A 15,529-nucleotide genomic window follows, 5' to 3' on the forward strand; every position below is an offset into this window, starting at 1 on the left:
CCTGGTCTGGAAAGATCCCACATGCCACAGAGCAACTAAGCCCGTGCGCCACAACTACTGAGCCTGCGCTCTAGAGCCTGCGAGCCACAACTACTGAGCCCGTGAACCACAACTACTGAAGCCCGCGCGCCTAGAGCTCACGCTCCACAACAAGAGAAGCCACCTCAATGAGAAGCCCACACACTGCAACGAAGAGTAGCCCCCACTCACCGCAACTAGAGAAAGCCCGCGCGCAGCAATGAAGACTCGACACAGCCAAAAAAAACAAAAAACACAAATAAACATTGGCGAGGATACTTTTTAAGGAATACATACATAGGTAGTTAAAACATGAAAGAATAAAAGGATACAAATCAAGACCATGGTTACCAGGAGGTTGACAAGGATTATTATTAGGGATGTGCGCATAGTAAGATTCACGGGCCAAGGCCAGACGTGGTGCCCTGGCAGGGATGCCATGATCATAGTTTGGAAGCACGTTTAGATGACTTGGTGTTGTTTGGTAGCCTGGTCCAGAGAAGAATGTCTGTTGGAGGGAGGGCAAGGAATGTATTGTGGTAATAACTTTACTCAAGAGAACTTACTAGGTTCCAGGTGCAGTTAACCCCTGTAATAACCCTAGATAGATGCTCCTTTTTTTGTTGTTATTGTTAAAAGGATGAGGTAACCAAAGTCACGCAGAGATTAGTAAATTTGCCCGAGGCACCGCGGTTCACAGAGTTGAGATAGAAAACTAAGCATTCTGACTCTAGAGCCAGTACCCTTATCACTATTCTGTACTGTCTTGATATTAAAGAATTATGAAACCCCCAGAGCAAGGGTCAGTAGTAGGAAGGCAGGAGATGGTCTGGATAAATTTCACAGATTGAATGTTTTTGTTTTTTTTTTTTATTTGATGAAAGTTCATAATAATGCAGTTGACAAGAAAATTAGTTATTTCTGAGATATACATTTTAAAGTAATAACTAGGATTATTACTTATAACATTATACCAGAACATATAAGATTTTTAGAAATTTCATGTAATGTCTGAAACATTTATATTAACATATTTCCATACATATTTCCATACAAATACAAATATAAGATTTTTAGAAATTTCATGTAATGTCTGAAACATTTATATTAACATATTTCCATACAAATAACCCAATGAAAGTTTAGTATTAGTTGTTTTGTTTGTTTGTTTTTTTATACTTCAGGTTCTTATTAGGCATCAATTTTATACACATCAGTGTATACATGTTAATCCCAATCGCCCAATTCAGCACACCACCATCCCCACCCCACTGCAGTTTTCCCCCCTTGGTGTCCATATGTCCATTCTCTACATCTGTGTCTCAACTTCTGCCCTGCAAACCGGCTCATCTGTACCATTTTTCTAGGTTCCACATACATGCATTAATATACGATATTTGTTTTTCTCTTTCTGACTTACTTCACTCTGTATGACAGTCTCTAGATCCATCCACTTCTCAACAAATGACTCAATTTCGTTCCTTTTTATGGCTGAGTAATATTCCATTGTATATATGTACCACAACTTCTACAGATTGAATGTTTTTAATGGTGTTAAATATAAATTGTAAGAGCGGGGTGGTGGGGTGAAGTAAATCTGTGTTTTTATTTAAATTTCCCAACTGTTTTGTTTGTTTGTTTCAGTAGGTAAGACTAGAGCAGACAGGGGTAGGATTTGGGACAGCAAAATCCCTTTATGCCCTTGGAATTATGGCCTTGTGTGAAAGTACTGTTCATGAAGCATCTCTAGATAACTTGGATGCAAATGTGCACCTTCTGCCTTTCCCACTCTTTGCTGAAGCTGGGTGACTCATATTCGGAAGGGGCTTGCTTGGCAGGGTAGCTGCTATCATTTCTGCCCTGTATATACTGTCACCAGAGTGTGGAAGCTGTGAATGGACAGATGCTATGCTGCAGTCAAGAGACAAAGCTTTCTCAAGGGCATTTTTCTGCTGTGGAATGTGTTTCATTTTTCATTCACTCTGGGAGTGAGATATATAAATGATCTAGCTTTTGTGTTGATTCGGCAGGGGATCATTGCACTTATGCAGGTTTGGCTGCTTTCATTTGTTAATATTTAAAGTAATAAACAGCAGTGAAGGCTGAATTGAGACTGCTTAACTTTGTGATTCAGAGAAACACACTTGGTGTAGGGGATGGAGGAGGGGCTTTTATGTTAAGGGTTATTTAATTTCATTTTTTAAAAAAATCAAAGAAATATGTATATATGGATTTTTAAATAATATATTAAAAATAACTAGGCCTTTAATGAAAAATAGTAGTTCTTGGTCCATTCCTGATTTCTGTTCCATACTTATTTTATTCAGTTCTTTTAGCTGTTTCTTCTAATATTTCATATTTCTAAATAATATTCTTTTAATGTACATCTTGATTTTTTTCTATTTTAGATGTCATTTAATGATCTCTTATTATAGAAGATAAGAATTAAGCTCTGAATGTTCTTCTTCATACACATATACTCTTTCCCTCCTCCAGTACTTCCAAAATAGTTATATCACCTTTTTTTTTTTTGGTGAAGTCAATATGCAGTTGCTACTATGTCTGTGTAATTACTTTTACTTCTGAGCCATATAGTGAATTAAAGTTACATTTCCTTTCTTTCTTGTGTAACTTTGTTTTTTTATATTAATAATTGTTTCTCTTTTCATTTGTTTTGTTTTCTTGGTTTTCCTTCTCCTGGGCTTCTGGCAGAAATGAAAATCTCCTTTGAGTATATTTAAATACTTTAGGTATTTTATAAGTTTACTTTTTTTCCCAGAGACATCCTGTATGGAGCCCTCCAACCTCCTGTGTTGACCTGACAATTTTCTTTGCCCCCTCCTATGTTCCTTTGTCTCCTGGGTTAAACCAGTGTCACCTTAATTCTTGGTTTACTTCCTCATTTGATGAATTACTTTCTCCATAATTTCCTGAGAAAAATGTGTAGGAGAAATTTTTTTGAGATTTTGCATACTTGAAATGTCTTTAGACTACCATTACCTTGATAGTTAGTTTAGCTTGATATAAAATTCTTGGTTACAAATAAAGTACAGAAGTTTTAAAGTATTGCTTCATTATTTTCTAGCTTCCAGTGTTGTTTTTGAGAAGTCCAATGTCATTCTAGTCATTCTAGTCTTTTATTGACAAGTTGTTTTCATGGAAGATTTTAGGATGGTCTCTTTGTCCCCAGTGGTCTCAAATTTTACAGCAATGTGTCTTAGATGGGTTTTTTTTTTGTTTTTTCCTGTTGATTATGCCGGCTACCCAATGAGTTCTATCACTGGAAACTCATTTCCTTCAGTTCTGGGATATTTATTGTATTACTTCTTTTGCAGTTTCTTCCTCTCTTTTTTCACAGTTTTTTCTTCCAGGAACTCTTATTAGAATTGGACATCCTGGAATGATTCACCAGTTTTCTTACATTTTCTCACCCATTTATCCATTGTATTATGTTTTTTGTTTTACTCTCTGGCAGAATCCCTCAAAGTTCTATTCTATCATTATTACTGAATTTTGTTTTAAATTACAGCTATCCTCTTTTTGCCTTCTGAAAGCTTTTTTGGGCTCTGGATCTTTTTCTCCTGTTTTGTTATATCCTGTTCTTTTTTCAGGGATGTACTATAATCTTTATGCTCTCATGAATGTTAATTATTGTTTCTTTGGAATCTTCTTTTATTCCTGGAATTGTTTCTGTTTCCTCCAATTTCCATTCTTCTGATTGCTTTAGGTCTCATTCCTTCATGTTGGAAGCTTTATTCATTATATGGTGTTCTTTTCCATTCATATTTAAGAATGATGCATTAAAAATTTGACAGAAAGCTCTGTGAATGGGGCTAGTTTTTACCAACTGGCGGATATTACTGTACAGTGATCAGAAGAGAGCCTGGCTTCTCATGGGAGAAGGAGAGCAACTGTCAATATTTCTGGGTCTTTTCCCCTGGCTGAATTTTCCCAGTGAGGAATCCTTCATTCTCCTTCCTAGGAAGGCATAAGTCTGGCTATCAACACTTCGGGAGCTCCGTGTGGGAAGGGCACCAAGGGCATCATTTATTACATAGTCTTTGACTTAATTTCCCTGTTTTAACATCATCAGCTCTGTTTGGTGCCCTGCAGTAGTTTAGACTCTGTTTTAACCTCTGTAGGGAGTAAAACTATCATGTGGAAAAAGCCTGGCAGAATAGAATAGGGGTGATGATCTGAAGGTCTTAAAGCCTTTTAAAAGACTTTTAACCAGTTCTCCTGTTTCCATTTCCCAAGCTCATGCGCCAGACCTACCGCACTGGCACATGCACATATATATCTTCAGGGGTTCTTGGTACCTCCAGTGCCTGAGCCTTTCTGCACATAATGGGCTTCATTATAGATTTCCTTCCTCTCCCCACCCCTCTGATCTCGGAGAGAAAGCAGTGCGTGGTCCTGAAGAGAGATCTTAGTTCCCTGTCCAGGAATTGAACCTGGGTAGCCTGGATGAAAACCAGGAATCCTAGCCATCAGATCACCAGGGGCTAGAAGCTAGAAGCAAAGTGGCCCTGGCTCTTACCCCGTTTGAAAAATCAATGTCTCAAGTAGGCAAAAACTGTAAAAAAATTTTTTTAAAAAAGGTACAAAGTTTATTATCAGAGACACAGCATAACATGTGGGAGAGCACACAGACAGGCAGTTTGTTTATGTAAGGCAGAAGCAAGGCAGAAGTACACACCCGGAGAAAAAGGGTATGGGCGTCCTCTCTAATGAGGAGGAGGGCAGTAGAGAGGTGATTTAAATCACTTATATAGGACAGTTCTTCTGAGTCTTTGTTTACCTTTGGTCAGTTATCTTGTTTCTTTTTTCACACCTGACAGGTCCTAGGACCCTCCCCAACATGCGTGCACAACTTTTTGCTAAGATGGAGTCCACCGCAGAGGCCTGTGGGGGTATGTCCACACTTATTATGGGGTGGCGCCCCCTCCCTTTTTGACCCCCAAGGAGCCTTCCTGCGCATGTGCAGACACAGAAGTTTTCCTCAACCTCAGGAGTGGTCATCTTATCTCTTTACTTCAGCAAGCTCAGCTATTGCCACTAACTTTGTCCTTGGAGTGTCTAGGGAAAACAAAGCTTCAGTTTTACTCCACTTGACAAACACCAGCTGTTCAGCCCAGGGGCATATCTACCTACTACCTCACCTCCCGCTCACCTGTCTTCCCCACCCTGTCCCCAGGGCTTAGTTTTCAGTCTTTTATTTTGGCCCAGTTATCTACTTTCCAGCTTTCAACTTTAACATTTGGAGGAGTGGGTAATTGGGGCTGGTTTCTTATTGGTCTCTGTATCTAAAAAGAGGTATCTAGGGGAGACAGATTAAATGCTGCCTTTAAGTAGAGCTTTGTTCAGTCTTGTGTAGAAGGGCTGTGAGCCTGAGAATGTCTCAGCTGTCCACAGCCCACTGTTAGGTAAGTTCACTGTGTTCAGAATCATGAATGGGTGCCCTTGACATCAGCAACTGGAGCTTCCATTTTTCATATCACTGATATTTTACTTACCTTTCAGTTAGCTTTGTTCCCTTCTTAGCAAGATTCTTATCTGCTCTAGGGAAAGAATCAGCTTACTTAAACTAAGACTTTTAAGCCTTAACTCTCTTGTAAATATTTGTGTTGTAAAAGAGGATTGAAGCTATAAGTGGTATTATTTTGGTTATCAACAAGTCTGTGAGGGAGGATGTGTTTGGGTCGAGACTGGAGTGAGGAAGACATGTAGGCCTGTGAGAGGTGGAGGAGTAAATATATATGTCAAGCAAAGAGAGTATATAGACACACCTCCATATTAGTGAGGAGTTTAAAAAGAATTTTCACATTACTTATTTGCATTCTTATTTCTTGAAAATATATGCTTGAAGATCAGTGTGAAATAGGTTGGATTTACATCTCGTTTCACAGAAATTTCTCTTTTGAAAATCAGTTTCAAGCCTTGGCCAACTAGGTTGTTGAACAATGTAAAATGAAAGTTTAAATTCTTGGGCTTAAAGATATTTTTGGCAGAAAGTTCATTAAAATTGCAAGTACTGCAGTTTAGATATTTTTTATATTATACTGGGATGAGTGCTAGAGCTTTGGTATATAATATAAATATTTCAAATAGGGTTAGTTTACTTCACAGTAAGACACTTGATTATTAATAGCAATTAAAGAAAGAAATACTGGAGAAGTTTGAATACATCTGGGTTCTTAATGGTTAATCTTTTAGCAAGAAATAAAAGGAGTAAATAAAAGAATGTTCAAAAGTAAAAGGTAAAATGGAGAGAGATCTGGGAATCTTCCCTTAACAACTTAAACTTTAGATGCAGTGTTTAATTTCCATTAAATTGATTTTGACCTAAAGTTTTTGGTACTATTGCAACGTATTTGTCCTCTTTGATGAGAGCAGTACTTTTGATGTAATTTTCTTTTAATTAGATTTTATAATCTTATATTAGCATATGTTAAACAATCTTTATGCATATATAGTTTTAAAATAAAGTTAGCATGCTTTATGATGGATATTCTACAACTTTACTCATTTACTGACTCAGAGGCATCATTGCAGCACAATCTTTCTTGCAACACTGAGTTACAAGCAGTTTAGTAAAAATAATTTTTAAATCTGGAATATTTCTGCAGAGCTCCAGGAATTCTTTCACAATGATAAGGCAAATTCTACCTGGCATGTGCTGGCAAAGTAGTTTAATTATTCTAAATGTATCATTTCTACTGATTCTTCGGTATACTTTCCAAATTCTGTGACCATTCTTGACAAATATTAGACAAATACTAGAGCTTTTGGAGAGGCTAAATGTGTTGCTAAGATTTCTTTTTCCTCTTCTTTAAAAAAATTTTTTTTAATTTTTTTTTTTTTAATTTTTGACTGCGTTGGGTCTTTGTTGGTGCACACGGGCTTTCTCTAGTTGCAGCGAGCGAGGGCTACTCTTCGTTGCCATGTGCGGGCTCCTCATTGCGGTGGCTTCTCTTGTTGCGGGGCACAGGCTCTAGGCACGCGGGCTTCAGTAGTTGTGGCTCACGGGCTGTAGACCGCAGGCTCAGTAGTTGTGGCGCACGGGCTTAGTTGCTCCACGGCATGTGGGATCTTCCCGGACCAGGGCTCGCACCCGTGTTCCCTGCATTGGCAGGCGGATTCCTAAGCACTGCGCCACCAGGGAAGCCCGAACTTTTTCATTATTGTATTTGTTATGGTGATCTGTGTTCAGTAATCTTTGTTACTACTATTACTCACTGAAGGCTCAGATGATGGTTAGCATTTTTTAGCAGTAAAGTATTTTTCATTGAGGTATATACATTGTTTCTTTAGACATGATGCTATTGCACATTTAATAGACTACAGAATAGTGTAAAGATAACTTTTATATGCACTGGGAAACCAAAAAATTTGTGGAGCTCTCTTTATTGCAGTATTCACTTTATTGTGGTCATCTGGAACCAAACCCGCAATATCTCTTAGGTATCCCTCATATACTGTTATTTTGATCTACTAAGGAGTAGGTTTCTCAGTAGAAAAGGATTTTTCAGCCTGAGTGGGGTATTTAGCTGTCCTGTGGCATCAAGTGCTCTTAGGTAAATTGTGTGCTTTGGAGCCGGTCTCCGATATTGTTCAGGTTGAATGGCGTGTGTTCTCTTCTGCTAACAAACCCAAGAGTACCACGTGGTGTCAGAGCAGTGCTGGTAGAGCCTCTAGGGCTAGGACCTCTGGTCAAAGAGGCCATTAGGTTGGTCTGGAAAAAGAAATTAGCACCACGTTGATTATAATAATAGTGCTGCTTTCTGATGGTATGATCCATTTCATTCTTAGTGCAGGGTTAGTATTCCCAGCTTTATATAATTAGGAACAGTAACTGATTTTCTATTGGAAAAAAATACTGTACAGTTGTTCTGGTTATCTACGTAACAAACTACCCCAAAGCTTAGTGGCTTAAAACAACTGTTCATTATATTTCATTCTTCTCTGGATGAGTGAGCTCAGCTGGACAGTTCCACATAGGGTTTCTCATTCTGTTGCAGTCAGATATTGGCAGAAGCTGTAGTCTTCTGACAGTGTGGCTCGGCTAGGTGTGGCATCTAACATGGATCACTCACACAGCTGGGACTGCTTAATGGAGCATCTCCTTGTGGCCTCTCCATGTAGCTTGGGCTTTTCACCACAAGGCGGCTGGATTCTGAGAGGGAACCTCCCAAGAGCATGTATTCTAAGAGACAGGAAGCAGAAGCTGCCAGACTAGTTAAGGGCTATGCCTAGAACTAGCTCAGATCACTACTGTAATGTTTGATTGGTCAGAGCAGTCTCAGGGCCTGCCCAGGTTTAAGGCTGTAAAGAAACAGGTTCCAGGGAATTCCCTGGTGGTCCAGTGGTTAGGACTCTAAGCTTTCACTTTGGTGGCCTGGGTTCATTCCCTGGTTGGGGAATTAAGATCCCCCTAGCCACAAGGCAGGGCAAAAAAAAAAAAAAAAAGGAAAGAAAGAAAGAAAGAAAAATAGGTTCATACCAGGGGAGTGTCAGATTCACATTTTTTTTTTAAATAATTAATTAATTAATTTATTTATTTATTTATTTTTGGATGTGTTGGGTCTTCGTTTCTGTGCGAGGGCTTTCTCTAGTTGTGGCAAGCGGCGGCAACTCTTCATCGCGGTGCACGGGCCTCTCACTATCGTGGCCTCTGTTGCTGCGGAGCACAGGCTCCAGACGCGCAGGCTCAGTAGCTGTGGCTCACGGGCCCAGTTGCTCTGCGGCATGTGGGATCTTCCCAGACCAGGGCTCGAACCCATGTCCCCTGCATTGGCAGGCAGATTCTCAACCACTGCACCACCAGGGAAGCCCAGATTCACATTTTTGCAGAAGAGCACTTGGGCTGGGAGATATTGTTGTCATGTTTGGAAAATACAGTCTGTTAGAAGCTCTTGATTAAAAAAAATAAATAACCATATAATGCCTTAAAAGAGTATATTAATATATTCTTTCATTGCTATTGTATGTGTGTGTGCATGTTATTACATAGATATTGTATGTATGTGAGTATATGTTATGTGTGTGCATGTATATACGCATACACACATGTATATACATACATATATATGTGATATTTCAGTATCAATATACTTCATTATACGTAGCTTTAAAAAAACACAAAACTGCACTTTTAATTAGTGTTCACAAATCTCAAAACCATCTAACAGTTGAACTATCTTTCCCCTGATGATTTGTGTTACCACTCTCCATGACACTTTTTTAATATCTTTTCCTCTGTTTTCAAACCTCTAACACCCCCTCCCACTCTACTCACTCTCAGCTGATGACTTTGCTTTTTATTTCCTTGGCAATAAAGCAGCCAGAGGAAAAATTTAGTTCTATCGCCAAGTCTCCCAACTACCTGTGTCATTACTCAGTTCTGTGTCTTTCCTCTCTGTGACAATAGAGTATCCTGGTTAAGTGAAACCTCCCCCCCGCCTTTTAACCTGGGACCCATCTCTTCTTGACTACTTAAGGATTTAACACCTGCATCATCAAACTTTCCCTTCTACTAGATTATTCTCTTCAGTATACAAATAGCCTAAAATTGTGTTTCATTAAAAAAAAAACCCCTCCCTCCATAGCACAACCCTGTTTTGCTACATTTCTCTGCTTCCAGTTACTGAAAGTTCTACAAAAGAGTTGTCTATGCTCTGTCTCCATTCCCTCCTTTCCCATTACGCTTGAACTCACTCCACCTATTCCATCACTGGTCAGTGATGGCCACCACAGTGCCAAATCCAGTGGCCAGTTCTCAGTCTATATTTTATTTAACCTCTCAGTGCATTTAACAAAGTTCTCCTTAAACCCTGTTTTCAGTACTCTCTTGCTTTTCCTCTCACTTCACTGCTTACTTCTCAATTTCCTTTACTGGATTCTCCTCACTTTCCTGACCTCTAAATGTTGAAACTTGGTGTCAAACTTAGCATGTCCTAATTGAGCCTTGTTTCCCTCTTCCAGACATGCTTCTCAGGCTCTGAAAAAGAATGATCCTTGATTCCATTCATATCTCACATCTAATCTATCAGCAGATCTTGACAGCTCTAACTACAAAACATGTCAAAATTCCAAACTCTGAAATGTTTACCTTTACCATTCTTACCTTTGTCCAGTCAGCCATCATCGTATGGATTGTTGCAATAAATAGTTTCCTAACTGGGACCCCCACTGTCCTCTTTGCCTTTTCATGATTTATTTTCAACAGAGCACTCAGAGTAATGCTTTCAAGACTTAGGTCATATCACATCACTCTTCTATTCCAAATCTCCAGTGGCTTCCCATCTTGCTGGGAGTAAAAGCTAAAGACCTTAACATAATTTACAAAGGCCCTGCCTAAGCTGGTCTGTGTTGCCTCTCTGACTGCATCATCACCACTTTCCCCCTTGTTCACTTTGCTCCAGGTACACTGACTTCTTTATTCTCTGTGAACATGCCAAGTTCACTTCCACATTGAGGCATTTGCTCTTGCTGTTTCTCATGCCTATAAAATTTCCCCAGTTTTCCTAAATGCTGTCACTTTATTTCATTCAGTTTTCTACTTAAAGTTCGGCTCACAAGGAAGCCTTTCCCTGACCATTCTACCAGAAGCAGTAACTTCTCCTACTCCCCAGCCAACGCACCCTTGGCCACCCACTGTCTCTATTCTGCTTTAATTTTTCTTCTTAGAATTTTCACCACTATTATGTATTTGCGTATGGTCTGTCTCTGCTCTCTAGAATGAAAGCACCATGAGAGTAGGGACTTTTGATCACAACAAAGTAATAACACTCAGCAGGTGCTCCATAAGCATTTGTTAATTGAATGAATAAGTCAATGCTTGTATATGTATGTAGTGGATTGTTGTGTATGGCTTGATGGGAAAATAATAATCCTAACTTTCTATTTTAAACTTAGACAGGTGACCCTGATTTATCATAAAGAAATGAATGTGCTGGAAACAAACACCACATTGCCTTTATTGCTTATCTCAAGATCTCAATTTTGCAGATGTAATTTGCTTAGGCTTTGTTGCATTTGAGCTGGCAAGCATTTGAGTTCTGCCCATCTGCCAGCATTGTGTACCATCAAGGTGCTTAACTTTTCTTCATATGTTCATTGAGTGAAGAAAGAACAGCTTGATGTAGTTAGAGTGCGTGATTTCTAATGTCTTCTAGTTAAAAATAATTTCTCTTTAAATGGACCTTTAAAAATCTAATGCTCTAGTGCTCCATTAGATGATTTCTAAGTAGTATGATGTTCCAAACATTTTAATCATAAGCTCAGAGCCACTTAAAAACATTAGCTGATTCTACTGATTTGTAATTTACTTTATAATTTTATTTACAGTCACTTGAATCCAGCTTATTTTGACAAGTGTCTTTTTAGGGGAAATCCTAGATAGAGATTTTGCTAACACTATGGTAGAGATTGATCTGTCTTTAAAAGCATTCTTTATAGATTAGTTATATTCCAAGAATTTTAATTATCATATAAAACTGTGCTTCTCTATAATAAAAACAGAAACTGAAAGATTCCAAAATCAAGATTTCACTTGTGAGCAAATAGAACTTTAGTTCTTAAACCTATATTCTTAAGTAAAGATGCTTATTTTTGTTAAGCATCTACTGTCATGGCATTTACATTTTTTACTTGTTAAAACCACTGTGATGTCCATAATTAAGTTCATTAAGCTGTTTCCATTTAACTCTTATAAAGGTGACACTTTTTATTGAACTGAAAAGAGTAGAACTCTATGACACTAGGGACACATACTGTTTTCAAAAGCTAATTAAAGCTAGATGAGGCCTGGAAACCTGGAATGAATCTCACTCCAGAGACTGTAGCTTTATGTTGAAACAGTTCTTTAAAATAGGGCAAGTGATTCTCTCTCTCCCTACCCCAACTTGAGTATCCTTCCTGGAGAAACTGGAGATGTTGCTGGATGGTTGAAATCTTTGTCATACATAGTAACTTCTGTCAGAGAAAACCACTCTAGGCTCCTGTGTTTCTTTTGGTTCTGATTAAGTTTACTAAGTTACTGGAAAATTAATAGTCCAGTATAGAGTAGAGATAGACAAATGGTACTTTGCATGAGCCAGATCAATTATGTTGTTAGATGTCACTTTACAGAGATTTTTAGACAGTAGGAACTAAGGACTTTGGTTTAAGATTCTTAAATAAGCCTCTCTTTACATTGCCTTTTTTTAGAGGTTCAGAGAAATGAGCACTTTTCATAGTTTAACTATTTCTCTTTTTTTTTTCATTCCCTTTCCATATCCCTTTTTTATTTCACCCAACACCAAAAATGCCCTTTCAGAAACATAAAGTAGATCTTTTCTACAAGCTACGCCATGTGATGAATGAACTTATTGACCTTCGAAGGCAGCTCCTGTCTGGTCACCTGACTCAGGATCAGGTGCGGGAGGTTAAGCGGCACATCACCGTGCGCCTGGACTGGGGCAATGAGTAAGTATGAATGTCATTTGGGCATCTCTCAGTTTCATTTATGATAACTCAGTCCTCATAGAGTTGTACCTGATCAAAGCTTATCTTTAGGGATTAAAGACATTGTTGTAGTCTCCACTAAGCTTTGATCATTTTTACAATGAGTAGTCGTTTTTTTCAGTTTATAGCAAAGGACACTCACTGGTTCTACTCATTGAAACTCTCTCAGCCTCTGTTTTCACTTCCAGAAAATTAAATAATTGGATTACATTAGCCTCTGGGGTTTCTTCCATCTCAAATTCCTTGATTCTAAACCTCAGTAATCAGAATACTCTTTTGTTTCATCTCTTAGTACCTTTGAATTTCATGTGAATTTGGTGTCCTTTACATTTTATAGCCATATAATGAATCCGAATAAGCATATACTACAAATGGGAACTGTCTACATCTGTACATCAGAATATTGTTAACTAATTCATCATTCAGAAATAGTCCTGTATTTATGCAGTGGGTATGACTATTTACTATTGCCATACAAGTACAATTATAAGACTTTGTCATGGGAAGCTGGAGTAGATAGTACTCAGATTTTATTTCTTCCTAGATTTAATAATTGATATAATTCTCAAATGCTTTTGCCTCATTCTCTTAAAATCGGGTCCACTGAACTTTGAAGTGACTAGGTTGCTTCCTATTTAAGATATACATTTACCTTAAGTATATTTTAGAACAAGTCTCTCCCCCTCAAGACATCATTGAAATGATAAAAAATAAAAAGAGTGGGAGGAGCACAGCAATAAATGGGATGTGTGAACCCATTTCTAGAAGCTGAAAAGTAGATGGAGGATTAGTAACAGAAGAAGAAGCCTGTAATGTATTGAGGAAACTTTAGCTAATGAAGGAGCTGGTCTGCCTTGCAGCTGCTAGAATCATGGAAGAAAGGGAGTGTGCCCTGGAGCTTAAAAAAAGGAAGTACTTAAAAGTATGTAAAGTAATAATTCACCACCATGAGTAGCAAGCCTGACAGCCAGGTGTTTCCCTTTCAGATAGACAAATACAAAGACCAGTTGCCTAGGGGGAAACTGGGCAACAAAAGTTTGAACTGGGACTTTATTGCAAAGCCCTCCATATTGAGGCATTTAAGGGTTTCAAAGTGTAATGAACAAATCCCTTCCACTTACCAGAAAGAGAAGCTTGCTAGCCACCCACCCATGTACAAAAAACTCATCACATTTCTAGTGCCTTTTAAATTTGAATGGACAATCAAGTATTACCAGGTATTTGAAGAAATCCTTTCACAGGGAAGAGAGGGAGACCAGGATAAACAAAATACCTGGCCCTAGAGAGAGCTAGAGATTAGTAAAGAACTTTAAAAATCTCTGAGTATCCTCCAAGAGAATCAAGAAGATTCATTGTGCATTATAAAATGCTACGAAAAAGGAATGGAGAATAGGATTTCAAAAAAGAATTTAGGAAGAGAACAGGAAGATAATTTTATGTCATCTCTAGGAAAATAAAACAAAAAGATGGGAAATGGTTGAGGAAAAAACAACAATACAGAGATTCAATCTAGGGGATCCAACATCAGACATTATATTTCCAGGAAAAGAACAAAGGCAATAAAGAGGAAATTCTAAAGAAATGATAGAAGAGAATTTCCTAGAGCCAAAGAGCAGGTGACTTAGGATTAGAAGAGTCCGTCAAATACCTAGTATGATGAATGGAGAAGAAAAACGAAAACCTACAGTGAGGCACATTAAGATATTTCAGTATTTGGGACTGAAGAGAAGATGTTAAAAGGTTATCAGACAGAAAAACAGGTCTTCTTACAAAAGAATAAGATTCACACCAGCCTCAAAAGTTTTATCAGTAACACTGGATGCTGGAATATAATGAAGTAATATCTTCAGATTTCTGTTGGGAAATGATTTGCCAGCCAGAATTTTATAAACAACCAAAGTATATAATCAAGTGTAAGGGCCAAATAAAGCCCTTTTAAAGTATCCAAGGATGCAGAAGTTACCTGTCATGGCTCCTTTCTTAAGAAGAGACTTGAGAATGTGTTCTTCCAGAAATAGAAGAGTAAATCAGGAAAGCGGAAACATGGGATCTAATAAACAGTGAACAGAGTGGTAATGTTCAGTAGAAAAGAAAAAAGAACAACTCTACATTAGTTATTTGTGACCTTTTGAAGTGACACCATCCTATCCTTGTTTGTTTCATTAAATTACAACCTCTCTTGACTGTTAATAGGATTGCTTGGCATACACCACAGACTCCTTGTATGATATAACATGAATTCAGATGTACGATAGATCAGACAGTGTTCTTTAAATCTAACTTTGGGCAGTAAAAATCTTAGCAAAATGTAGTATGTTAACTTACAGTATAGCTACTGATCCTGTCTCCTCAGCTTCAAACAGTACTATATGGTATCATTGTATTTATTTTAAAAAATCAATAATGGTAGTAATTTGCAAACATAGCATCACTATGTGCCAAGCAAATTGTTACTCTTGAACTGATGACACTAATAGTTGTATAAATCATTATGTTGCAGTTTAACTGCACTATACATACCAGTAAATGAACAAGAGAAATATTTTAGAAATATCAATACCTCTTTATGATAAAAGTTAGAAAACAGACCAATCAGATTTTGCAGTCAAATCTGAAAACTTAAAGATGATAGCTTGGAAACGAGTTCAAATTATATCTGAAAAAGGCAGAGAACATTATAAATACCTGTCAGTAAAGTACAGAGTTGTTCCACCTTCATTAATAACTTTTTCTCAACAAAGTCTGTTATGTGCTTGTGTGTGTGTAGGGGGAGGATTTATATGTTCATTTTGATAAACAATATAAACCAGAAACATAGTTCCATTTCTCCCCCCACCCCACTTTTTTCCCTTCTCCCTCCTTTCTCGAAACCCTGATCCTCCTCTCCTGGTGCTTCTGTATCTTCTTCTCTCCTTTCTGCCTCCCCTTCCACTTCTTTCTTTCCCCAGTTCTTCTTCTTTCCATTTTCCCCTTTACCCCCGGTGGAAAATACAGTCACTTAAAA

The 15,529-nt window shown here is 38.0% G+C and overlaps 1 protein-coding gene across 4 annotated transcripts in view; it reads left to right on the top strand.

The window, feature by feature from the left end:
- DOCK3 (dedicator of cytokinesis 3) overlaps positions 1-15,529 on the top strand; it is a 390,231-nt gene that overhangs the window by 178,586 nt on the left and 196,116 nt on the right. For all 4 annotated transcript variants that reach the window (XM_082414877.1, XM_082414876.1, XM_082414875.1 and 1 more), the window contains exon 6: positions 12,338-12,486. In XM_082414877.1, coding sequence (XP_082271003.1) covers positions 12,338-12,486 — 149 coding nt within the window. The remainder of the gene's footprint in view (positions 1-12,337; positions 12,487-15,529) is intronic.

This window comes from Balaenoptera physalus (genome assembly GCF_965194825.1).
Source record: "Balaenoptera physalus genome assembly, chromosome: 11".
NCBI classification, from domain to species: domain Eukaryota; kingdom Metazoa; phylum Chordata; class Mammalia; order Artiodactyla; family Balaenopteridae; genus Balaenoptera; species Balaenoptera physalus.